This window comes from Staurois parvus, unplaced genomic scaffold, assembly GCF_062004578.1.
Source record: "Staurois parvus isolate SC_StPar_1 unplaced genomic scaffold, SC_StPar_1.0 ptg000955l, whole genome shotgun sequence".
NCBI lineage: Eukaryota > Metazoa > Chordata > Amphibia > Anura > Ranidae > Staurois > Staurois parvus.
Window position 1 is genome coordinate 933,616 of NW_028318751.1, and position 26,357 is coordinate 959,972.

The 26,357-nt window shown below is 46.9% G+C and overlaps 1 protein-coding gene across 5 annotated transcripts in view; it reads right to left on the minus strand.

The window, feature by feature from the left end:
- The window catches only part of CADM3 (cell adhesion molecule 3), a 649,892-nt gene that overhangs the window by 68,852 nt on the left and 554,683 nt on the right, over positions 1–26,357 (minus strand). For all 5 annotated transcript variants that reach the window (XM_089656994.1, XM_089656998.1, XM_089656997.1 and 2 more), the window contains one exon: positions 13,514–13,686. In XM_089656994.1, the coding sequence (XP_089513120.1) occupies positions 13,514–13,686 (173 nt within the window). The remainder of the gene's footprint in view (positions 1–13,513; positions 13,687–26,357) is intronic.

Below are 26,357 nucleotides of genomic sequence, written 5' to 3' on the forward strand. Positions count from 1 at the left end.
AAGAAGAATGAAAAGAAGAATGAAAAGAAGAAGAAGAAGAATGAAAAGAAGAAAAAAGAAGAATGAAAAGAAGAAGAAGAAGAAGAATGAAAAGAAGAAGAAGAAGAATGAAAAGAAGAAGAAGAAGAATGAAAAGAAGAAGAAGAAGAATGAAAAGAAGAAGAATGAAAAGAAGAAGAAGAAGAATGAAAAGAAGAATGAAAAGAAGAAGAATGAAAAGAAGAATGAAAAGAAGAAGAATGAAAAGAAGAAGAAGAAGAAGAATGAAAAGAAGAAGAATGAAAAGAAGAATGAAAAGAAGAAAAATGAAAAGAAGAAGAAGAAGAATGAAAAGAAGAAGAATTCCAGTACAGCAAAAAGTGTATCTGCAGAGAGCTCCGCTATTTCTGACAGTTCTCTGACAGTTCCTTCACATTTACAGCGGTTGAAACATTGTATCTATTTATTTCCGAATAAAAACATCTGTATCCTAAATGGAAACAAATAGATACAATGTTTCAACCGCTGTAAATGTGAAGGAACGGTCAGAGAACTGTCAGAAATAGCGGAGCTCTCTGCAGTGACACTTTTTGCCGGCTGATCGGGAAAAATTCGATTCGTGCATCCGAAGTTTGCTAAAATTCGGATTCGGTGCGAATCGAATTTTTCCTAATATTCGAAACGAATTCCACTTCGCCAAGTTCGATTCGCTCATCTCTAGTTGTGACCTCCATGATTAGGCTCCAGCTCAGGGCGAAATATGTTGGGGCAGGGGCTTGATGTACTTTGCTGAGGATGCTTTCACCTGTCTACTCAATGGCCAAGTGAGGTGTTTGGCAGCCGGGAAACCTCTTCTTATTGTGTCTGCATGCTCTGGATCTGAACAAGCCCATCCTCAGCCTTTGCCATCACTGTTTCAGCGACATGCATCCCACAGGAGAGAAACATCCAGAGCAGGGATCTCCAAGCAATAATCTAGGATCACTGCACTGTTTATCTTTAAATTACAGGCATTTACAAGAAGAAAATTAACAAAATTGTCTCATATACCACCTGTAATTCCCTGTTCCTTAGAGTTCAAACTGGGAGAGGGAGGGGCAGCACTAGGATCCAATCAGATGTGCCAATGTGAAACGTACTGACAGGAGGAGAGAGATGACCCCACCAGTCTTTTGCTGCCAATTCATTGTCCAACTACAGGTTGGGGGTAGGAAGGTGAGCAAGCTGTGTTGCTTATCTACAGCAATGAAAGACCAAGTCACAGACCTGGCTGTGCTATCTGGCAGAACCGTATAAATCACAGGACTGAATGGACAATAGAAGACTTAGGACAGCAGATCAGATGATTGCTTTTAAGCATTTATTTTAGCCCAGCAATTAGTTAGAGGGGAGTGGATAATAAAGGTTATTCAGGGGCTGCATTCTAGGAGATATGCTTTAACCACTTATAACCCCCCCACCTGCATTTTACTGTGGGCGGGCGGCTCCTACAGAGACAGTGACCCACCTGTATGCTGCTCCCTTCTTCAGGGCATGTGCCCACCCAAGCCCACTCAGTGGGATTTTGTCAGCAGGTTTCAGCCAATGATTAATGGCTGAGACCTGCTGATCGGCTGTGTCCAATCACAGCCCAGAGTCCTGTATTGACAAACACACAGGGCTCTGTACAGAGGGAACAATCTGTGTCTATTTCTTCAGGGAGAATAAATAAACAGATTTTTAGTAAAAAGAAGCACATATTACACACAATAAAACTTGCTAGGCACATACTTACCCCCTTATTAACCTGAGATGTTAACCCCTTCCAAGCCAGTGCCATTAGTACAATGACAGTATATTCTATTATCATTGATCACTATTAGTGTCACTGGTGATGTCCGTCAGTTCTACCTCCCACCCAGTGTCAGATTGCACTGTTACAGTCCCACTATAAGTCACCACCATTATCAGTATAAAAAAATAAATAAAAATTCCAGTATATATTCCATGTTTGTAGACATATAACTTTCACACAAACCAACCAATATACACATATTTGGATTTTTTTTTACCAAAGACATGTAGCAGAATACATTTTGACCTAAAATTAAGAAATTAGATTTTTAAAACATTTTTTATTGGAAATATCAGAAAGTAAAATATATATATTTTTTGTATTTTCAGTCTTTTTTGTTTATATATGAAAAAATAAAAAACCCAGTGGTCATAAAATACCACCAAAAGAAATGTACAACATTGTATGACCGTGCAATTACCAGTTAAAGTAGTGCAGTGCTAAATAGTCATGAAAGGGGCAAAACTTTCTGGAGCTCAAGTGGTTAAAAAAATATATATATATTTTTTTTTTAAATACAGCTAAGGTCAGATCTTAAATGAGCTTTTATATTCATTTCCTGTAATTCCCTATGGGCAGACATTAAATACCACATGGAATCCAGTTATGTAATGATTACAAAAATTATGTAGATTTTTAATAAGGTTTATGTTTCTGTTTATATTAGCCTTCAGTAATTTTATATAGGCTTACTGAAAGAGTGATGACATTATTGGCATGGTAATATGGAGTATGGAGACATGATTGAAACCTTTAAATACATCAAGGGTGTGAATAAGGTTCAGGAGGGCAGGATTTTCAACATGAAGCCAAGATTGAGAAAACATGGACATGACCCCAAACCAGCAGGAAAAAGTTAAAAACTAATCTTAGAAAGTATTATTTTACTGAAAGAGCAGTTTGAAATAAAGAACTTGAAAGAGTGCTTGGAGGAGACTTGAGGTCTGTCAACAGTAAGTGGTTTCAAGCATGCTTGAAGAGAAAAAGTAACAAAAATAACTAAAAAAACAAACAAAAAAAAAACACCAATATATATATATATATATATATATATATATATATATATATATATAAATGGGACAGACTTGATGGCCCTCTTGATCCTTTTTCTGCCTTCTATATTTTCATGGAATGTTCCTTTATTGCCCTACTACCAGACTGTGAGTTGGTCCTTGACCAAGCCGTGCTTATTGAAGTGGATCTCAAGCAGAGTAACCCTTCCCATCTACGTAACCCCTCTATGAAGTGAGTGGAATCCCCCAAGGGGGATGCAGGCAACAATAAAAGGGTGATAATGGTATAAACTCTTCCACATGGTAAATAAAAAAAAATGCTGTCTGTGTCCCTACTACAGGAACTATCCTTGCTGAATCTAAAAGACATTGTACGCCTTCCCTGTTGGATCCATAACTAAATTAAAAACACTTTTGTTTCAAGTTCCTACTTTAACTACAGTGGAAAAAAAATAAGATCACCAACCAAGCTATGTTGTCTGGCAGGGGTGCCTGGATCACACAGTCCAAACAGTATTCTATTTTAGCATATCTTTTAGCAGGCAGCACATTTCACCTATATACATTTAAATGGTGTAATTCAATTATTTCAGTTCTTTTAGATAAATATTACAGTGACTAAAATATGTTCTCACTGAAAACAATCTGTTTCTTTTAGATTGAGCCATATTCCTACTGCAAGTAAATCCTCCACTGCTTTGGTTTTGTGGTTTTATTAATTCTTAAAATACCTAGAAAAGCAAATATGAAGCAACAAGCTATGGATATGGTGTTATGATGCTTGCTTCTCTCCCTTGGCAATAGTCCATGAGCACCCCCAGGAGGGTTAGATAGAGGGTTTAGACCAAGACCTATGCAAATTTTTGTTTTTGGATATTAAATCTAGCTTTTCTGAGAATAAGAAAAAAAAAACCAAGAGAAAAAGGCAGCTGATGAAAATCAGCTAGAGGAATAAGAAAGTCAAAAAAGGTGGAGGGAGAGATAAGTGAATAAAGGAAGCTGGCCTGAAGATAAAAGACAGACTGGGAATACAGCATCACAAAACCGAGAAGGTCCGACCTTGTACCTGCGATAAGACTTTGAAGCAGAAGCAACTGGGGATTAAGCGATTGTCTGAGATCTGTCGCTACACGGATTTTATCCTGCCCTGCTGTATTCTTATTTTAATTTCTCACCCCCTTGATGGCGCAGAGGTTTAGCCTTATTTTGTGACAGAAAAATCACAGCTTTGTTGAGCCGACTGCAAATCCGAAATCATGTTGGTCTGGAATTGTGCCACAAGGCAGTTCAGCTGACCGGCAGTCACAATCAAAATGCTTTAAATGCTGAAAATGGATGCCAGAGTTTGATGCTGGCCACACATGACATCCTTCAGGCAATTTAGACCATTAAATTAGCTTTCTAGGACAAAAAACAGAAACAAATGGGTAAGTGCAATGTACCACCAACAGCTTTTATTGATATAATAAATGCTCAAAATTATTGATGGTAGGTTTTCTTGAAAGTAGATGGACTTGCCAAAAAATTGTTGTGCAAAGTTTAGATTTACACTATATTGCTAAAAGTATTGGGACGCCTACATACATGAACTTGACTGGCATCCCAATCTTAGTCCATAGGGTTCAATATTGAGTTGGCCTGCCCTTTGCAGCTATAACAGCTTCAACTCTTCTGGGAAGGCCGTCCACAAGGTTTAGGAGTGTGTCCATGGGAATGTTTAACCATTCTTCCAGAAGTGCATTTGTGAGGTCAGGCACTGATGTCGGACGAGAAGGCCTGGCTTGCAGTCTCCGCTCTAATTCATCCCAAAGGTGTTCTATCGGGTTGAGGTTAGGACTATGTGCAGGCCAGTCAAATTCCTCCACCACAAACTCGCTCATCCATGTCTTTATGGACCTTGCTTTGTGCACTGGTGTGCAGTCATGTTGGAACAGGAAGGGGCCATCCCCAAACAGTTCCCAAAAAGTTACGTGCATGAAATTGTCCAAAATGTCTTGGTATGCTGACGCCTTAAGAGTTCCCTTCACTGGAACTAAGGGGCCAAGCCCAACCGCTGAAAAACAACCCCACACCATAATCCCCCCTCCACCAAACTTTACACTTGGCACAATGCAGTCAGGCAAGAACCATTCTACTGGCAATCATCAAACCCAGACACATCCATCGGATCGCCAGACATGGACGCCTAATTTGTCACTCCAGAGAACACGTCTCCACTGCTCTAGAGTCCAGTGGCGGCGTGCTTTACACCACTGCATCTGACGCTTTGCATTGCATTTGGTGATGTAAGGCTTGGATGCAGCTGTACGGCCATGACGACCTATTCCATGAAGCTCTCCACAAACTGCTGTTGTGCTAATCTGAAGGCCGCACAAAGTTTGGAGGTCTTTAGCTATTGACTCTGCAGACAGTTGGCAACTTCTGAACATTGTACGCTGACCCCGCTCTGTCAGTTTATGGCCTACCACTTTATGGATGAGTTGCTGTTGTTCGCATTTGCTTCCACTTTGTTATAATACCACTAACAGTTGACCGTGGAATAGTAGCAAGGAAATGTCATGGATGGACTTATTGCACAGGTGGCAACCTAACACAGTACCATGCTTGAATTCACTGAGCTCCTGAGAGCGACCCATTCTTTCACAAATGTTTGTAGAAGCAGTCTGCATGCCTAGGTGCTTGATTATATACTCCTGTGGCCATGGAGGTGACTAGAACACCTGAATCCAATGATTTGGAGGGCTGGCCCAATAATTTTGGCAATATAGTGTATATTTTCTTCCATTTTATGTTGGCTTCCTTCCTGTGCCATCCTTCTTCTCCCATTCAACTGGCTAGTCTTAGGGTGCACTCACACTGGGCACAGTTGAACTGAACCATGCCCGAGTTTGTCTGTCCTTCCTCCCACGCTGGTCTACAGTCATACTGGGATATAAGCAATTGTTCCTAGAAAAACAACTCATTACCTCTACCAATCAGATGTCAGGAGAATGTATAGCTCCTGTTTCATGGCTGCTGCTCAGCTCATTCCAGCAACCCGGTTTTGGCTAAGCTGCACTCTCCCTTTCTGACTGTCCCCCTGCTGGGTGATTCATGTACACACAGCCTCTAGGTGCAGACCAAACCTGTTTTAACCACCTCCGGCCCGACATACTGGTAAATTACAGAGAGACGGGAGCTCTCCCGGGGGCGCAGTGGATCACCGATCGTGGTAAAAAGCCAATGATGTAGGCTATTTACCATGTGATCAGCTGTGTCAAATCACAGCTGATCACATGTAAACAGGAAATGTCGGTTATCAGCAGTCCTCTCCTCACACTGAAAGTGCATGAGGAGAGGAGAGCTGGTAAGCTGCTATCCTCAGAGGAGATATCTACACTGATAATCAGTGCAGCCCCATCAGTGCCCATCAATGATGCCTCTCAGTGTCAATCAATGCTGCCTTTCAGTGCCCATTAGTGATGCCAGTCAATGCCCACCTGTGCCGCCTATCAGTGCCTCCTCATCAGTGATGTGTATTAGTACCCATCAGTGCCAACTATCAAAGCCACCTGTCAGTGCCCATCAGTGCCACCTATCAGTGCCCATCAGTGACGCCTGTCAGTGCCCATCAGTGATGCCTGTCAGTGCCCATCAGCACCGTCTAGCAGTGCCATCTATCAGTGCCTACTATAAGTGCAGCCTCATTAGCGCACATCAGTGAAGGAGAAAAATTACTTATTTACAAAATTTTATAGCAGAAACTAAGAAAAACTTCTCAGCCTTTTTGCGTTTGTTTAGCAAAAATAAAAAAAAAACCCAGTGGTGATTAAATACTACTGAAAGCTTTATTTGTCTCAAAAAATGCTAAAAATTTTGTTTGTGTACAATTTTGCATGACAGAGCAATAGTGATTCAAAGTGCGACAGCACTGAAAGCCGAAATTTGGCCTGGGCAGGAAGACAATGAAAGAGCCCGGTAGGCAAGGGGTTAAATTGGTAGTAAACTCACGTGGTGGATTTTTGCCTTAAAGGTAAGCCTATAATAAAGCTTACCTTTAGGTACAGTAAATATCTCCTTAACCCCTTCCCGCCGATGCCTCCCGGCCCTTTAAGAGATTCAGACGCCGGGAGGCGGGGGCGGTTGGGGCGTGGTTTAGGAATCATGTGACCGCCGTGATGACGCGTCACGGCGGTCACATGATCGGGAAAGGTCCCGTTCGAAAGAGTGGACCGGGACCTTTCCGTGAGTACCACACATGTGTGCTGGGAGCGCGCAGGGCGCGCGCTCTCAGCACATATGTATTTAGTTACATGGACGCAAGTGTGCGGCCGCTCGGCGTCTAGGCCCAGACGCCGGGAGGTCGCACATTTGTGTGCGGCCGGCGCAAAGGGGTTAAGGTTCACCATTTAGGAAACATTTACTTTAACAGCAGCCGGTGACGTCACCGGCGCATGCACACTGGGCTCTGAATGGACTGTGCAGTCCATTCAGAACTCTATGCCGCGGCCGTGACTCCTTGGCGCATGTGTGGCAGTGACATCATCGTGGTTCGGCCATTCAAACGGCTGCAGCCTGCGAACCTGCAAGGAAGACTGGGTGAAGATGGAAGCACCTACAGCGGTGACATCACTCCACTGGAGGGCTTCATTTTCAGGTAAATCTGTCATAATGTGCTAGTATGCTGTGCAAACAGATTGGCTGCGTTCACTGTTCACCCAACTTTGTTCTGCCTGGCTCCTTTCATTTCTCAAAGTTTGTTGAGCCTGGTGGTGTCCGCAGGGCCAAACATGGCTTGAATTTTGGCAGATTCATAGAAGTCGGCCAACATTTCAGCAGTGTATGGCCAGCTGAAGCCTGCACAGAATAGAAACTTGTGACATGAGGCTGAAGTTCAACAAAACCACTGTAAAAAGCCATCTGAATGGCATTTTTTAAAACTCAGGGCCCATTCACAACAGTGGCTGTGCTAGAATGCAGCCGCTGGTGTGCTATAGGGTGAAAACAGTGGCGATGTGCAGATCACGGTTTTATTTTTCTTTTTAAATGAACTTTATTGAAATGCCACAAAGTGACATTTCATGAACTTATACTGGCCACAGCAAAATGCAAGGCGGTTGACTGCGTGGCACTGCACTAATAAAAAAAAAAATACAATACTGCATGCCGCATTTTTTTTCAGTGCACTAGCTAAGTAGGAGACAAAGCATTTTGCCTGGTCTTGTTCTGGAATTGTTCTGGAATAGCTGCTCAGCACAGTCCTACTGCACATGATGTGAATGGGCCCTCAGAGGTAAGTTTAGCACAGCTTTAAATTTGAACACCATCGCAAGGTTTCCTGGATGCCATTAGCAGTTGATTGGCTGATTTAAAGTGTTACTAAACCCACAACAGTAAAATCAGTCTGTATATGTAGTAAAGCATCCTTGGTATACTCACTGTGGAACCTAAGGGGTTAATCCTCTGCACTCTGTAAGAAGGATGTTTGATCCTGTCCTCTCTGCCCCTCCTCTTGTTCAAATGTCCACATCTTATCTCTTGATAAGATGGACAACCTGTAGCCATTCTGCACATGCTCAGTTTAGTGTGTATTGCTATAAAGGTTTTTTTTTCTTGGGAGAGTGCATGTGATCAGCACAGGGCCAATCAGCACTGTCCAGACAGAGGTCAAGGGTTTTGCATCCTCCAGAGCAGAAAGAAACTCCTCCTACAAGCTGTAACCAGTGCTCGGTCGGACACTGATAGAAGTCCCAAAACTGCTCTAACTGCTGATGAAGAAAGGTATTTAGCAGTTTATAAACAAAATAAATTAACCCGCGGCAAAAAAAATGAGAACCTCATAAAATAATTGCTGCTGCTCAGAGATGAAAACAACACCAACACAATATAACCAAACTGCAGCGCACAAAAGTATATATATATATATATATATATATATATATATATATAAATTAAACAATAAAAACAACATGTACAAAAATAAATAAATAATAAATAAATTATATTAATAAACAAAAAGTCCAAAAGTCCCAAATGAGTAGTAAATATTGTGCTCCAATCAGAAAATAGTGCTCAAAAAACTCTCCAATGTGCCCGCACCATCCGTGACTTCCAATCCTGCCCGCACTCACCAGATGCAGTGGACTCTTAGCTGATATGGCTTAAGAGTCAAACAGGCTTAACCACTTCCAGACCGGACACTTTTACCCCCTTCCTGACTAGGCCAATTTTCAGCGCTATCACATTTTGAATGACAATTGCGTGGTCATGCAACACTGTACCCAAATGAATTTTTTACCATTTTTTTGAGACAGATAAAGCTTTATTTTGATGGTATTTATTCACCGCTGGGATTTAAATTGTTTTTGCTATGTAAATGAAAATGTCCAAAAATTTTGAAAAAAAGTGTTTTTTTTAATAAAATTTTGCAAATAAATAATCTTTCTTCAGAAATCTTAACCAAAATTATCTTTTATTATCTTTTTAGTAAAAAAAAATCCAAATTAGTTCATAACCAAAAATTATAATTTTTAAACATTTTTTTTTACATTTTTATTTTATTTTTTTATATTATTTTTTATTTTACATACTGTCACCCTAGCAGTACAGTGTCACCATGGTGTAACTGTGCTACTTGTGGGGGGTGATGAAGATTTTTTTTTTTTTTTTTTACACCCATATAGGATGTAAAAGCAATCATTTCTCTTTCTCTCTGTCTGCATTCTTGCAGTCATTGAGAAGTACTGAGTGAGCTATGATTGGTCACAGCTTGTCACATGGTACAAGGCTGTTGTGAATAGCCTTGTACCATGTGACCTCTGTGATCATTCACAGATTTCACATGTAGTAAGCAATGATGTCACAAGTGACATCTTGCTTACTACTTTGCATGTGATCACTGATTGGCCAATCAGTGATCACATGATCGGGACCTCGTACGGAGGTCCCGTCCGCCGATCGGTGTTCGGAGGACACAGCAGGCACCGGAGCGCGCACAAGCAGGGTGCGGAGAGGCCGTTTATAAACGGCCACCCGACCCTGCACTGCCACCGTCTGGCCGTTTATATAGAACGGCCGCTTGGGAAGTGGTTAAAGGTGGATGCAGGGTCCTGGGTTTAGCAACACTTTAAGTTGTTGCCTGGAGTTGCAGTATACAGGTGAAACTCGAAAAATTAGAATACCGTGCAAAAGTTCATTTATTTCAGTAATGCAACTTAAAAGGTGAAACTAATATACGAGATAGACTCATTACATGCAAAGCAAGATAGTTCAAGCCGTGATTTGTCATAATTGTGATGATTATGGCTTACAGCTCATGAAAACCCCAAATCCACAACCTCAGAAAATTAGATTACATGAAATCAATAAAACAAGGATTGTACATAGAACAATATCGGACCTCTGAAAAGTATAAGCATGCATATGTACTCAGTACTTGGTTTGGGCCCCTTTTGCAGCAATTATTGCCTCAATGCGGCGTGGCATGGAAGCTATCAGCCTGTGGCACTGCTGAGGTGTTATGGAAGACCAGGATGCTTCAATAGAGGCCTTCAGCTCTTCTGCATTGTTCGGTCTCATGTCTCATCTTTCTCTTGGCAATGCCCCTTAGATTCTCTATGGGGTTCAGGTCAGGCGAGTTTGCTGGCCAATCAAGCACAGTAATCCCACGGTCATTGAACCAGGTTTTGGTGCTATTAGCAGTGTGGGCAGGTGCCAAGTCCTGCTGGAAAATGAAGTCAGCATCCCCATAAAGCTCGTTTGAGGAAGGAAGCATGAAGTGCTCCAAAATCTCCTGGTAGATGGCTGCGTTGACCCTGGACTTAATGAAGCACAGTGGACCAACACCAGCAGATGACATGGCTCCCCAAATCAACACAGACTGTGGAAACTTCACACTGGACTTCAAGCATCTTGCAGTGTGTGCCTCTCCATTCTTCCTCCATACTCTGGGTCCTTGGTTTCCAAATGAGATGCAAAACTTGCTCTCATCAGAAAAGAGGACTTTGGACCACTGAGCAACAGACCAGGTCTGTTTTTCTTCAGCCCAGGTAAGGCGCTTCTGACGTTGTTTGTTGTTCAGGAGCGGCTTGACAAGAGGAATACGACATTTGAAACCCATGTCCAGGATCCGTTTGTGTGTGGTGGCTCTTGATGCACTGACTCCAGCTTCAGTCCACTCCTTGTGAAAGTCCCCAACACTTTTGAATGGCCTTTTCCTGACAATCCTCTCCAGGCTGCGGTCATCCCTGCTGCTTGTGCACCGTTTTCTTCCACACTTTTCCCTTCCACATAACTTTCTATTAATGTGCTTTAATACAGCACTTTGGAAACATCCAATTTCTTTTGCAATTACCTTTTGAGGCTTTCCCTCCTTATGGAGGGTGTCAATGATGGTTTTCTGCACAACTGTCAGGTCAGCAGTCTTTCCCATGATTGTGATTCCTACTGAACCAGACTGAGAGACCATTTAAAGGCTCAGGAACCCTTTGCAGGTGTTATGGCTTAATTAGCTGATTAGAGTGGGACACTTTGAGCCGAGAATATTGTACCTTTTCACAATATTCTAATTTTCTGAGATTGTGGATTTGGGGTTTTCATGAGCTGTAAGCCATAATCATCATTGCAATCATTGCATGTAATGAGTATATCTCATATATTAGTTTCACCTTTTAAGTTGCATTACTGAAATAAATAAACTTTTGCACGATATTCAAATTTTTTGAGTTTCACCTGTATATTGCAGATAGCTTCTCGTGATTGTTCCTCTACAAATTTGGTCTCTGAAAATACATATAAAATGGCATAGAAGTTTTCCTCCCTTGGCCTTCATTCTCTGTGCATTCAAGTGGTAACTGCCTGAACATTATGGGCATCCATGCACTTGAAAACAAGCAAAGGTTGCATCAACGATAAAGATTTTTACAGCAGTATTTGTTATACATAAAGCGGCTCTATTACCACTTGTTATATCTGAACAGGGTTCAAATACTGAGTGAAAACATAGCTTTCCGAACTCTAGAGCCAGTCTGAAAAGAGCTTTTCAGCTACTTAAATGGAGCTACACTCAAAATGTAGACCTCATTCAACAAATGGGGTAGGATTAGGAGGATGTTATAAATTTTAGAATCAGCATAAAATTGTCTGCCATAAAAAGGAGATCTTGCTGCTGTAGCGGCATTCAAGTCTACTTTACTAAAAGTAATCCTATACTTTTGAAAAAAAAAATGAATTTGTAACTGTCCCTACTAATGATGCCCCTTGTACTTACCTTAGACCTTTGGTTGACTCAATCCAGAAACTGCAAGATATTCCAAGTTGAGCAGCACTGCAGTCCTCTTAATTGTCAAGCTACGCATTATTGAGCATGTACAGCTTTTTATCCATAAATTCTAATAATAAGGCCTTCTACTTGCAAGCCTGCAGCACTTTAATTTTTTTTACGGTATCAGAGGTGTACACCTTTTGAACAACCACATCTAGGGGTTGACTTGTATAACTATACCCATAGACGTGGTAAAGTCACTCAGATTGGCATTTTTAGCTGGATAATGATTAAGACTGTAGGAGGCCCCAGACTAGGGGCGGACTGACAACTCATGGGGCCCCTGTGTCCTCACCCACAGCCAAAACAAGCCTATGAAAAAGCCAACTAAAGGTACCAGGGGCGTGTCATGGGGCCCCCTACTGACCCCGGGCCCTCGGGCAGTGCCAGAGTGCTCAAATAGCCAGTCCGCCCCTGCCCCAGACCCTACCAGTTGGTCGTTACAGGAGGAGTGAATAATTAGCTCTAAAAACTCTGTCCCAATCTCTGTTGATTTCACCTAATAATCCAGCCCCAGCCAGTTTCTGGCTCTTGCTCCTTCACTTTCCACTGACATATGATTGTAATGTCGTAGAGATTTCAAGTTTATGGAGTGCTCTGCAGCACTTTGCTGTTCATACAGAAATATCAGCTCTGTCAAATCTATGGGCAGGTTAAAAAAGGATTTGCTCCCACCCTGTACCCTATGCTACATTCACACTTGTAGGACTCCAAAGTTGCACGACTTTGGAGTAAAACTTAGTTGCAAATTTGATGTAACTTTGGATGGATGCAACTTGGATGTGACGTGTCCCTTTGCAAAGTTGGACACACTGTTGCAACACTGTTGCACGTAAAACATTCAGGTACGAATTTCACGCAACTTTTGAGGGTTAACATTGATGTCCATGGCCCACTAGTTGCATAAAAGTGGAAGCAAAGTTGTGCATGAACTACTTTGAAGTCTCTGCAACTTTAAGCCGCACATATATGAATGGTTGTCATTGGAAAACATGGGTACGACTTGTCATGTGACTCTGATGTCCAAAGTCGCATGCCAAGTTGCACAAGTGTGAATGAGGTTGTACAGTGCCCTACAGTTCAATGAGCGACACCATGTGCAACCCATAACTCAGAGGTGAAATTTATACTAGTAAGTCTCAGTATTTCTGAGCAAGAAAACATTCTTAAACAAAGTGAAAAGGAAGGCTAATCTTCCAGTCTGTCATTTGGGACTTACTACAGATTAATTCACAAAACAAGAAGCCTCTCTGGGAACAGAAAACAGCAGCTATATTAACAGGAGCAATCCCATATTATGGATATATGTTTCACAATTCACATCATGTACTAAAACAAAAAAACATGCCAGTCCATAAGCAATGGTTAAAATGTGGCCCTTCTTACCGTTGACATCCAATTTGTATTCTGCAAGGAACATTCCCATTACATTGGAGACTTCACAAACGTAGGTGCCGCTGTCGCTCTTGTTGAGGTTCTGGAACACCAGGCTATTATGCTCAAAGATTGCCGTTGTGGGCAGCTCACCGTTCTTTCGTGCCCAGATATACCTTTCAGGTCTAAAATAAGTTTAAAAAGAAATGTAGATGATAACTTTTAAATAACATGTCAGAGAACTTTGCAGCAATTAAAAAAAAAAATTAAAAATACTCTGCATTTATTTCCCATTACCTAGAGTTGTAGAGGATGTCTGATTACTATTTAAAGTATTTCCTCCTCTGCAGTATTCTGTTATGGCAAACAAACATGCAAACCCAATTGAAATTTCCCCCCAAAATAATAAAAGACTTAAGAATAAAAAAAATTCACAATAGCTCCACGCAAGGTCTTCGTGTTTGGGTTCTTGAGCAGATTCTGCCTTTTGACTCTGCGGCAGAAAGGTTTCATACTCTCTGCCGCAGAGAAACTTTTTGGATATACCATCTTAATACTTTGTCGCCACGGGGTCTGAATAAGGAGTTGGAGGTGCGGACCATTCTGTAATTCTTCATATTTTTTTGTATGACTTTTCATGAAAAGGCTGCTTTTAAATAATTTTGTAAGTTTTTATTTGATTTTCCAGCTGCCAGTGGTCCCTATTAACCCCCCCCCCCCCCTCCTTTTTATTCCTGTAACGGTCATATCTTCTTACTGCATTTAGCCTCAACACATTATTTAGCCTCAACACATAATTCACATGCGTTTTGGCAATTTTTTTTTTTTTTAAGTTATATTCGGTCATTCTCCATCCCCCCCCCTTTCTTTTTTCAGATTATGCATTATGAGTATTTTTAAGTATCCTGTAAAGTCTCCATACTGAAGTAATTGCTGCTATACGACACACTCTTAGTGTATTTATCCATGGACTAATTGGTGTTACAGTACAGAGGAGCGCTGGATGTCCTGTGTAATTTTAACTCTGTAGGGCAGCCCTTCTCAACCAGGGTTCCTTCACAGGTATATTGGATATATCATCTTAATACTTTGTCACCAGGGGGTCTGAATAAGGAGTTGGAGGTACGGACCATTCTGCAATTCTTCATATTTTTTTGTATGACTTTTCATAAAAAGACTGCTTTTAAATAATTTTGTAAGTTTTTATTTTATTTTCCACCTACAGTAATTTTTGTTAAATAGTACAGAGGAGCGCTGGATGTTCTGTGTAATTTTAACTCTGTAGTGCAGCCCTTTCTCAACCAGGGTTCCTCCACAGGTATATTGGGTTCATTGAGCAATGAGCAACTTCTTCCTTTTAGATAAGTAACCATTGAGAACTTTAACCTATTTAGCTATCTGTATGGGGGAAATCTTCCCAATAACTGTAATGCCTAGTACACACAATCAGAAAATCAGACGAAAAATACCACTTTTGAAGCGATCGTAGGATAATCTGAACGTTGGTACACAGCTTTCGTCCGAAATTATTTGAAGGGACAAGCACAAAAATGTTTCTCGTACGATACCAGATCGTACAATTAATGTTAAATCGATACAGTTTTTGTCCGAAAATACAATACAAATACATTACATCACATTACAACAAATTTTTATTCTGTTGTACAAGATTTTTGTGAGTTTAGTAACTTCTTCACTTTTGATATGAGACTAGCAAAAAAACAAAAAAAAGCCATCCATTGAATACAACTGACATGTGATCTGCTGTGATTGCTTACAGCAGTTACAAGACACTGGCAACGGGCTGGTGTAGTGATATGTGACCGGCTGTGTCTCGCGGACACAGCCAGTGACAGATCTTGCCGCTGTGCAGCCGCTTGTGAGAGGACGCCATATAACGCCCAGTCACAACTAGGAGTGTCCCGCCCGGCCGTCAATTTGCTATAGGCTGGGTGGGAAGGTGTTAAGAACTGATGATCAAGTCATAAAGTGTCACTTAATATTGTTTAATAACAGCATCTGGCTTTGGATCTACTATAAAAAAAAAAAAAAAAAAAAGAAGAAAAGCTGATGCTGCAATTAGAGATGAGCGAAGAAATGAAAAATTCGATTCGACTGATTCGGCGAATTCGTGGACAATATTCGATTCGAGTCGAATAAATTCGCTGTGAATTTAACTTAAAAAAGGGTGTTTCTAGGCTTCAGAGAGACTTAATATTAGTGCAGAACACTGTACCTTTAATTTAAATGCCCTTGGAGTCTGCTGGGGAAGAGAAATAATACTGTCTGTCAGTATGACATGCAGATGAGTGCCGTCGATCTTAGAATCACTGCACACTTCACTCCTTTGGCCAGTCACGGGGCCAAAACCAGTGTTTGGAGCCACAGTGTGGCGGTGGAGGCAGCAGCAATGGGAGGCCATACAGCAACCTATGACAAAATGGAAACCAGCAGGAGCGTGAGGAGACCTGAAAGTGGCACATGGCAGAGTGGGAGCAATGGGAGGCGGTACAGGGACCCAGGTCACACTATGGGCCCAGCAGCAGCGTGACCAGGCGGTACGGGGGCCCATGGCCGATATGGGGCTTGGTGGCACCTATGGAAGGCCTGTAATCTGCCAGCAACCTATGACAAAATGGACAACCGCAGGAGTGTGAGGAGATTTCAAAGTGGCACATGGCAGAGTGGAAGCAATGGAAGGCCGTACAGGGACCCAGGTCACACTGTGGGACCAGCATCAGCGTGAACAGGCGGTACGGGGGCCCATGGCCGATTTGACCTCATTCATCCCATAGTCCTGCCGACTCACGAATAGCGTGGCCTCCTCAAAGGGCCTGAGCAAGCGCAGGTGTCACACATGAGCTGCCAATGGCTGACATCTAAGTTACACAGGGAGTACCTTTATCCGCTTTTAACATCAGGAAATCTGTGATGGCCTTTAGCTGTTCGTAAAGGCGGTCTAACATATGTAGGGTTGAATTCCACCTTGTTGCAACGTCACAGCATGAGGAGTCGGTACGGGGGCCCATGGCAGATTACATGTCTGGCAGCAGCTATGTGAGGCCCGTAATCTGCCTGCACCCTATGTCAAAAAATTTAACACACCAGCAGTGTGAAGAGACCTGAAAGTGGCACATGGCAGCAGAGTGTGGCGATGGAGACAGCAGCAATGGGAGGCCGTACAGGGACCCATGAGAGACTCTGGACTTGGCAGCAGCATGAGGAGGCGGTATATAGGGGCCCATGGCAGATTAGGGGCCTGGCAGCAGCTATGTGAGGCCCGTAATCTGCCTGCACCCTATGTCAAAAAATTTAACACACCAGCAGTGTGAAGAGACCTGAAAGTGGCACATGGCAGCAGAGTGTGGCGATGGAGACAGCAGCAATGGGAGGCCATACAGGGACCCATGACAGACTCTGGACTTGGCAGCAGCATGAGGAGGCGGTATATAGGGGCCCATGGCAGATTAGGGGCCTGGCAGCAGCTATGTGAGGCCCGTAATCTGCCTGCACCCTATGTCAAAAAATTTAACACACCAGCAGTGTGAAGAGACCTGAAAGTGGCACATGGCAGCAGAGTGTGGCGATGGAGACAGCAGCAATGGGAGGCCGTACAGGGACCCATGAGAGACTCTGGACTTGGCAGCAGCATGAGGAGGCGGTATATAGGGGCCCATGGCAGATTAGGGGCCTGGCAGCAGCTATGTGAGGCCCGTAATCTGCCTGCACCCTATGTCAAAAAATTTAACACACCAGCAGTGTGAAGAGACCTGAAAGTGGCACATGGCAGCAGAGTGTGGCGATGGAGACAGCAGCAATGGGAGGCCATACAGGGACCCATGACAGACTCTGGACTTGGCAGCAGCATGAGGAGGCGGTATATAGGGGCCCATGGCAGATTAGGGGCCTGGCAGCAGCTATGTGAGGCCCGTAATCTGCCTGCACCCTATGTCAAAAAATTTAACACACCAGCAGTGTGAAGAGACCTGAAAGTGGCACATGGCAGCAGAGTGTGGCGATGGAGACAGCAGCAATGGGAGGCCGTACAGGGACCCATGAGAGACTCTGGACTTGGCAGCAGCATGAGGAGGCGGTATATAGGGGCCCATGGCAGATTAGGGGCCTGGCAGCAGCTATGTGAGGCCCGTAATCTGCCTGCACCCTATGTCAAAAAATTTAACACACCAGCAGTGTGAAGAGACCTGAAAGTGGCACATGGCAGCAGAGTGTGGCGATGGAGACAGCAGCAATGGGAGGCCATACAGGGACCCATGACAGACTCTGGACTTGGCAGCAGCATGAGGAGGCGGTATATAGGGGCCCATGGCAGATTAGGGGCCTGGCAGCAGCTATGTGAGGCCCGTAATCTGCCTGCACCCTATGTCAAAAAATGTAACACACCAGCAGTGTGTGAGGAGACCTGAAAGTGGCACATGGCAGAGTGTGGCGATGGAGACAGCAGCAATGGGAGGCCGTACAGGGACCCATGAGAGACTCTGGACCTGGCAGCAGCATGAGGAAGCGGTATATAGGGGCCTATGGCAGATTAGGGGCCTGGCAGCAGCTATAGGAGGCCCATAATCTGCCAGCACCCTATGTCAAAAAATTCTACACACCAGCAGTGTGTGAGGAGACCTGAAAGTGGCACATGGCAGAGTGTGGCGATGGAGACAGCAGCAATGGGAGGCCGTACAGGGACCCATGAGAGACTCTGGACCTGGCAGCAGCATGAGGAGGCGGTATATAGGGGCCTATGGCAGATTAGGGGCCTGGCAGCAGCTATAGGAGGCCCATAATCTGCCAGCACCCTATGTCAAAAAATTCTACACACCAGCAGTGTGAGGAGACCTGAAAGTGGCACATGGCAGCAGAGTGTGGCGATGGAGACAGCAGCAATGGGAGGCCGTACAGGGACCCATGACAGACTCTAGACTTGGCAGCAGCATGAGGAGGCGGTATATAGGGGCCCATGGCAGATTAGGGGCCTGGCAGCAGCTATGTGAGGCCCGTAATCTGCCTGCACCCTATGTCAAAAAATTTAACACACCAGCAGTGTGAAGAGACCTGAAAGTGGCACATGGCAGCAGAGTGTGGCGATGGAGACAGCAGCAATGGGAGGCCATACAGGGACCCATGACAGACTCTGGACTTGGCAGCAGCATGAGGAGGCGGTATATAGGGGCCCATGGCAGATTAGGGGCCTGGCAGCAGCTATGTGAGGCCCGTAATCTGCCTGCACCCTATGTCAAAAAATTTAACACACCAGCAGTGTGAAGAGACCTGAAAGTGGCACATGGCAGCAGAGTGTGGCGATGGAGACAGCAGCAATGGGAGGCCGTACAGGGACCCATGAGAGACTCTGGACTTGGCAGCAGCATGAGGAGGCGGTATATAGGGGCCCATGGCAGATTAGGGGCCTGGCAGCAGCTATGTGAGGCCCGTAATCTGCCTGCACCCTATGTCAAAAAATTTAACACACCAGCAGTGTGAAGAGACCTGAAAGTGGCACATGGCAGCAGAGTGTGGCGATGGAGACAGCAGCAATGGGAGGCCATACAGGGACCCATGACAGACTCTGGACTTGGCAGCAGCATGAGGAGGCGGTATATAGGGGCCCATGGCAGATTAGGGGCCTGGCAGCAGCTATGTGAGGCCCGTAATCTGCCTGCACCCTATGTCAAAAAATTTAACACACCAGCAGTGTGAAGAGACCTGAAAGTGGCACATGGCAGCAGAGTGTGGCGATGGAGACAGCAGCAATGGGAGGCCGTACAGGGACCCATGAGAGACTCTGGACCTGGCAGCAGCATGAGGAGGCGGTATATAGGGGCCTATGGCAGATTAGGGGCCTGGCAGCAGCTATAGGAGGCCCATAATCTGCCAGCACCCTATGTCAAAAAATTCTACACACCAGCAGTGTGAGGAGACCTGAAAGTGGCACATGGCAGCAGAGTGTGGCGATGGAGACAGCAGCAATGGGAGGCCGTACAGGGACCCATGACAGACTCTAGACTTGGCAGCAGCATGAGGAGGCGGTATATAGGGGCCCATGGCAGATTAGGGGCCTGGCAGCAGCTATGTGAGGCCCGTAATCTGCCTGCACCCTATGTCAAAAAATTTAACACACCAGCAGTGTGAAGAGACCTGAAAGTGGCACATGGCAGCAGAGTGTGGCGATGGAGACAGCAGCAATGGGAGGCCGTACAGGGACCCATGAGAGACTCTGGACTTGGCAGCAGCATGAGGAGGCGGTATATAGGGGCCCATGGCAGATTAGGGGCCTGGCAGCAGCTATGTGAGGCCCGTAATCTGCCTGCACCCTATGTCAAAAAATTTAACACACCAGCAGTGTGAAGAGACCTGAAAGTGGCACATGGCAGCAGAGTGTGGCGATGGAGACAGCAGCAATGGGAGGCCATACAGGGACCCATGACAGACTCTGGACTTGGCAGCAGCATGAGGAGGCGGTATATAGGGGCCCATGGCAGATTAGGGGCCTGGCAGCAGCTATGTGAGGCCCGTAATCTGCCTGCACCCTATGTCAAAAAATTTAACACACCAGCAGTGTGAAGAGACCTGAAAGTGGCACATGGCAGCAGAGTGTGGCGATGGAGACAGCAGCAATGGGAGGCCGTACAGGGACCCATGAGAGACTCTGGACTTGGCAGCAGCATGAGGAGGCGGTATATAGGGGCCCATGGCAGATTAGGGGCCTGGCAGCAGCTATGTGAGGCCCGTAATCTGCCTGCACCCTATGTCAAAAAATTTAACACACCAGCAGTGTGAAGAGACCTGAAAGTGGCACATGGCAGCAGAGTGTGGCGATGGAGACAGCAGCAATGGGAGGCCATACAGGGACCCATGACAGACTCTGGACTTGGCAGCAGCATGAGGAGGCGGTATATAGGGGCCCATGGCAGATTAGGGGCCTGGCAGCAGCTATGTGAGGCCCGTAATCTGCCTGCACCCTATGTCAAAAAATGTAACACACCAGCAGTGTGTGAGGAGACCTGAAAGTGGCACATGGCAGAGTGTGGCGATGGAGACAGCAGCAATGGGAGGCCGTACAGGGACCCATGAGAGACTCTGGACCTGGCAGCAGCATGAGGAAGCGGTATATAGGGGCCTATGGCAGATTAGGGGCCTGGCAGCAGCTATAGGAGGCCCATAATCTGCCAGCACCCTATGTCAAAAAATTCTACACACCAGCAGTGTGTGAGGAGACCTGAAAGTGGCACATGGCAGAGTGTGGCGATGGAGACAGCAGCAATGGGAGGCCGTACAGGGACCCATGAGAGACTCTGGACCTGGCAGCAGCATGAGGAGGCGGTATATAGGGGCCTATGGCAGATTAGGGGCCTGGCAGCAGCTATAGGAGGCCCATAATCTGCCAGCACCCTATGTCAAAAAATTCTACACACCAGCAGTGTGAGGAGACCTGAAAGTGGCACATGGCAGCAGAGTGTGGCGATGGAGACAGCAGCAATGGGAGGCCGTACAGGGACCCATGACAGACTCTAGACTTGGCAGCAGCATGAGGAGGCGGTATATAGGGGCCCATGGCAGATTAGGGGCCTGGCAGCAGCTATGTGAGGCCCGTAATCTGCCTGCACCCTATGTCAAAAAATTTAACACACCAGCAGTGTGAAGAGACCTGAAAGTGGCACATGGCAGCAGAGTGTGGCGATGGAGACAGCAGCAATGGGAGGCCATACAGGGACCCATGACAGACTCTGGACTTGGCAGCAGCATGAGGAGGCGGTATATAGGGGCCCATGGCAGATTAGGGGCCTGGCAGCAGCTATGTGAGGCCCGTAATCTGCCTGCACCCTATGTCAAAAAATTTAACACACCAGCAGTGTGAAGAGACCTGAAAGTGGCACATGGCAGCAGAGTGTGGCGATGGAGACAGCAGCAATGGGAGGCCGTACAGGGACCCATGAGAGACTCTGGACTTGGCAGCAGCATGAGGAGGCGGTATATAGGGGCCCATGGCAGATTAGGGGCCTGGCAGCAGCTATGTGAGGCCCGTAATCTGCCTGCACCCTATGTCAAAAAATTTAACACACCAGCAGTGTGAAGAGACCTGAAAGTGGCACATGGCAGCAGAGTGTGGCGATGGAGACAGCAGCAATGGGAGGCCGTACAGGGACCCATGACAGACTCTGGACTTGGCAGCAGCATGAGGAGGCGGTATATAGGGGCCCATGGCAGATTAGGGGCCTGGCAGCAGCTATGTGAGGCCCGTAATCTGCCTGCACCCTATGTCAAAAAATTTAACACACCAGCAGTGTGAAGAGACCTGAAAGTGGCACATGGCAGCAGAGTGTGGCGATGGAGACAGCAGCAATGGGAGGCCATACAGGGACCCATGACAGACTCTGGACTTGGCAGCAGCATGAGGAGGCGGTATATAGGGGCCCATGGCAGATTAGGGGCCTGGCAGCAGCTATGTGAGGCCCGTAATCTGCCTGCACCCTATGTCAAAAAATGTAACACACCAGCAGTGTGTGAGGAGACCTGAAAGTGGCACATGGCAGAGTGTGGCGATGGAGACAGCAGCAATGGGAGGCCGTACAGGGACCCATGAGAGACTCTGGACCTGGCAGCAGCATGAGGAAGCGGTATATAGGGGCCTATGGCAGATTAGGGGCCTGGCAGCAGCTATAGGAGGCCCATAATCTGCCAGCACCCTATGTCAAAAAATTCTACACACCAGCAGTGTGTGAGGAGACCTGAAAGTGGCACATGGCAGAGTGTGGCGATGGAGACAGCAGCAATGGGAGGCCGTACAGGGACCCATGAGAGACTCTGGACCTGGCAGCAGCATGAGGAGGCGGTATATAGGGGCCTATGGCAGATTAGGGGCCTGGCAGCAGCTATAGGAGGCCCATAATCTGCCAGCACCCTATGTCAAAAAATTCTACACACCAGCAGTGTGAGGAGACCTGAAAGTGGCACATGGCAGCAGAGTGTGGCGATGGAGACAGCAGCAATGGGAGGCCGTACAGGGACCCATGAGAGACTCTGGACCTGGCAGCAGCATGAGGAGGCGGTATATAGGGGCCTATGGCAGATTAGGGGCCTGGCAGCAGCTATAGGAGGCCCATAATCTGCCAGCACCCTATGTCAAAAAATTCTACACACCAGCAGTGTGAGGAGACCTGAAAGTGGCACATGGCAGCAGAGTGTGGCGATGGAGACAGCAGCAATGGGAGGCCGTACAGGGACCCATGACAGACTCTAGACTTGGCAGCAGCATGAGGAGGCGGTATATAGGGGCCCATGGCAGATTAGGGGCCTGGCAGCAGCTATGTGAGGCCCGTAATCTGCCTGCACCCTATGTCAAAAAATTTAACACACCAGCAGTGTGAAGAGACCTGAAAGTGGCACATGGCAGCAGAGTGTGGCGATGGAGACAGCAGCAATGGGAGGCCATACAGGGACCCATGACAGACTCTGGACTTGGCAGCAGCATGAGGAGGCGGTATATAGGGGCCTATGGCAGATTAGGGGCCTGGCAGCAGCTATAGGAGGCCCGTAATCTGCCAGCACCCTATGTCAAAAAATTAAACACACCAGCAGTGTGAGGAGACCTGAAAGTGGCACATGTTTGAGGCATGATTCATGGCGGATTTAGTCAGTTGTGTCAGGAACTGGTGGTTTGAAATCCAGACTAATCCACGCCTGATTCATTTTCACAAACGTGAGTCTCTCCACACTTTGGGTGGACAGTCGTGTCCTCCGCGGAGTTACAATACCTCCTGCCGCACTAAACACGCGCTCCGATGCCACGCTACTGGCCGGGCATGACAGCCTTTCAAGGGCAAATTCAGCTAGTTGGGGCCAAAGGTCAAGTTTCGTTGCCCAGTAGTCAAGGGGATTGTCTACCTCGGTTGGCAGGGTGCTGTCCAAGTAGGCCCAAGCCTGTTGTTTGAGCTCCTGCTCCAGGTCCACCTGATGCTGCTGCTGCTGCTGCGGCTGGTTAGTAGTTTCCTCACTGCGCTGGTGAAGAAAGCTACTCATCATCGACTGCAGACTGAGGCAGCCGCTGCTGGTGGAGCTGCCACTGCTCCTACCACCCCACCCCTCCCCTGCTGCCATGCCAGCGGAACGCGAGCGCACAGGGCCCACAGTGTCTGAGGATGGACGTTGGCGCACAAAGGCAGAGACCAACTGACTACATAGGTGGTTTTTATAGTACGTAATTTTGGCCTCCCTCTCAGCAGGTGTGAAAAAGGCCACCATTTTGGACCGGTAGCGAGGGTCCAACAAGGTGGACAGCCAAAAGTCATCCCTCTGTCTGATGGTTATTATTCGGCTGTCGCTACGCAAGCAACCGAGCATGCTATGGGCCATTTGTGCCAAGGAATGCGAGGGACTCCCTGCCTCCATCTCCACAGCATACTGCCACGGTGCGTCTGGGTCCTCTGTCTCCTCCTCCTCCTCCTCTACCAGATGCTCCTGCTCCTCCACTCCTGTCCGCTGAGTGGAAAAACCACCCATTTCACTCAATAATTCCTGAGCACAAATGTCCTCCTCTACCTCCTCCTCTTCTTCCTGTCCTGCCCCCACAGGGGTCATGTGGCGTTGAGATCTGTGCGCCACGTCTACCGCACCCTGACCAGCCATTGTTAACAGCATTTGTTCCAGGACGTGCAACAGAGGAATGACGTCGTTCATCCCATAGTCCTGCCGACTCACGAATAGCGTGGCCTCCTCAAAGGGCCTGAGCAAGCGGCAGGTGTCACGCATGAGCTGCCAATGGCTGACATCTAAGTTACACAGGGGAGTACCTTTATCCGCTTGTAACATCAGGAAATCGGTGATGGCCTTTCGCTGCTCGTAAAGGCGGTCTAACATGTGTAGGGTTGAATTCCACCTTGTTGCAACGTCGCAGATCAGGCGATGCTGTGGAATTCCGTTCTGCCGCTGCAGCTCAATGAGGGTGTTCTTTGCGGTGTAGGAATGGCTGAAATGCATGCACAGTTTACGTGACATTTTAAGGATGTCTTGCAGTGGGATGGTGGATTTTAGGAACCGCTTGACAACCAGATTGAACACGTGAGCCATGCATGGCGCATGGCACAACCTTCCTTGACGCAGAGCAGACACCATGTTCTTTCCGTTGTCAGTCAACATGGTTCCGATTTTTAGTTTGCGCGGAGACAGCCATCTGTCGATTTCTCTGTTCATTACACTCAGCAGTTCCTCCCCTGTGTGACTACGTTCGCCAAGGCATACCAGGTGCAGCACAGCGTGACACCGTTGCGCCCTGCACATGTGATATGCCGGTCGGGTAATGGGACTTGGCACGGGGGTGGCGGCTGAGGACACGGCGGAAAAAGAGGTGGTAGAGGCGGACATGCTTGCTGGACCAAGGACGTGCAAACGTGGAGGCAAAAGCGTCGTGACCTGTCCAAGTTGCTGGTGCGGCTGTGCCGGCACCACGTTCACCCAGTGGGCCGTAAATGACATGTACTGTCCCTGACCGTAGTTACAGCTCCACACGTCGGCGCTGCCGTGCACTTTGGCAGAGACCGACATGCTCAAAGACTGGCCCACCATCTCTTCTACATGTGAATGCAGGGCTGGCACTGCCTTTTGGGCAAAGAAATGACGGCTTGGCACTCTCCACCGCGGCGCGGCACAAGCCATCATTTCTCGGAAAGGTGCTGAGTCCACCAGTTGGAAAGGGAGGGACTGCAGCACCAGCAACTTGGACAGGAGGACGTTCAGCTTTTGCACCGTCGGGTGCGTGCTCGCAAACTGTTGTCTCTTGGATACGGATTCCAAGAAAGACTGTTGACGGAATCCGAGAAGAGGAGTAGCAGGAGAAGGAGCATCTGAACGAGCGGAAGATGCCAATGAGCGACAACTCCCCTCAGCAGAGGTGTTGGAGCCTTGACTGGCTGATAGAGGGCGATTGACGACGTCGGGTGACGGAGCAAGTAACGGAGCGGGTGATGGAGCGGGGGCTGGGGCAGGCAGAACCGCCGTATGTTTATCACGGTTTTCCCAGGCCACCGAATGGTGACGCTGCATATGCTGACGCAACGCTGTAGTCCCAACATGGGCCCCCTGGCCACGCTTGCATTTCTGGCCACATAGTCGACATACGGCTACGTTTACTTCCTCGGGCGGCTTGAGGAAAAATTGCCACACCACCGAGTAGGAAACTTTGCCCCCGCTACTCTTCACTGGCTGACTGCTACTTCCTCCGTGCGCACCGGCACCACTACTGGCCGTGGTGGTAGGCTGCAGTGGAGCTGGTGCTCTACTCCGTGGACGTTTGGCTCCACTGACACTGATGCGACCCTGCTGCTGTCTCCTGGGCAACCCACCGACTGTTTTGCTCGCTGCCAAGCTGCCACCCTCTTCTCCTGATGATGCGGAAGAAATTGCCTGATGACGACGAGGCTGCCAAGTGCGATCAACCTCCTCATCATCAAGTAGGGTCTCCGCCTCACTACTAGCCCCCTCGGCTGCGTCTGGGTCAGGAGACAGACCTGTCTCTAGACCGGCTACCGAGCCACTCTCCTCGCCAGTACTTGTTCGCTTGGCTGCTGAAAAGGCCGATGTCTCCCCCCGTTCCTGACCGCCCTCTGTTAGCTCTTCCTCACTGTACAGTGGGGCTGAGCCCACAGCATGCGATACTTCGCTTGGTGAGGGAACAGCAAAGGACAGGGGCAGGTAGAGGACACGTGATTTCAGTGGGCTTGCTCCCGGGCCATGCCAACTAACGGTTGTGTCTGACGTACCCACCGACCGTTGGCTGTAGGTGTCAGAGGTGACCTGGGAAGAGGAAGACGACCGAGCCAACCAATCAATGACGGCAGGGTTGTCGGTGGAGACA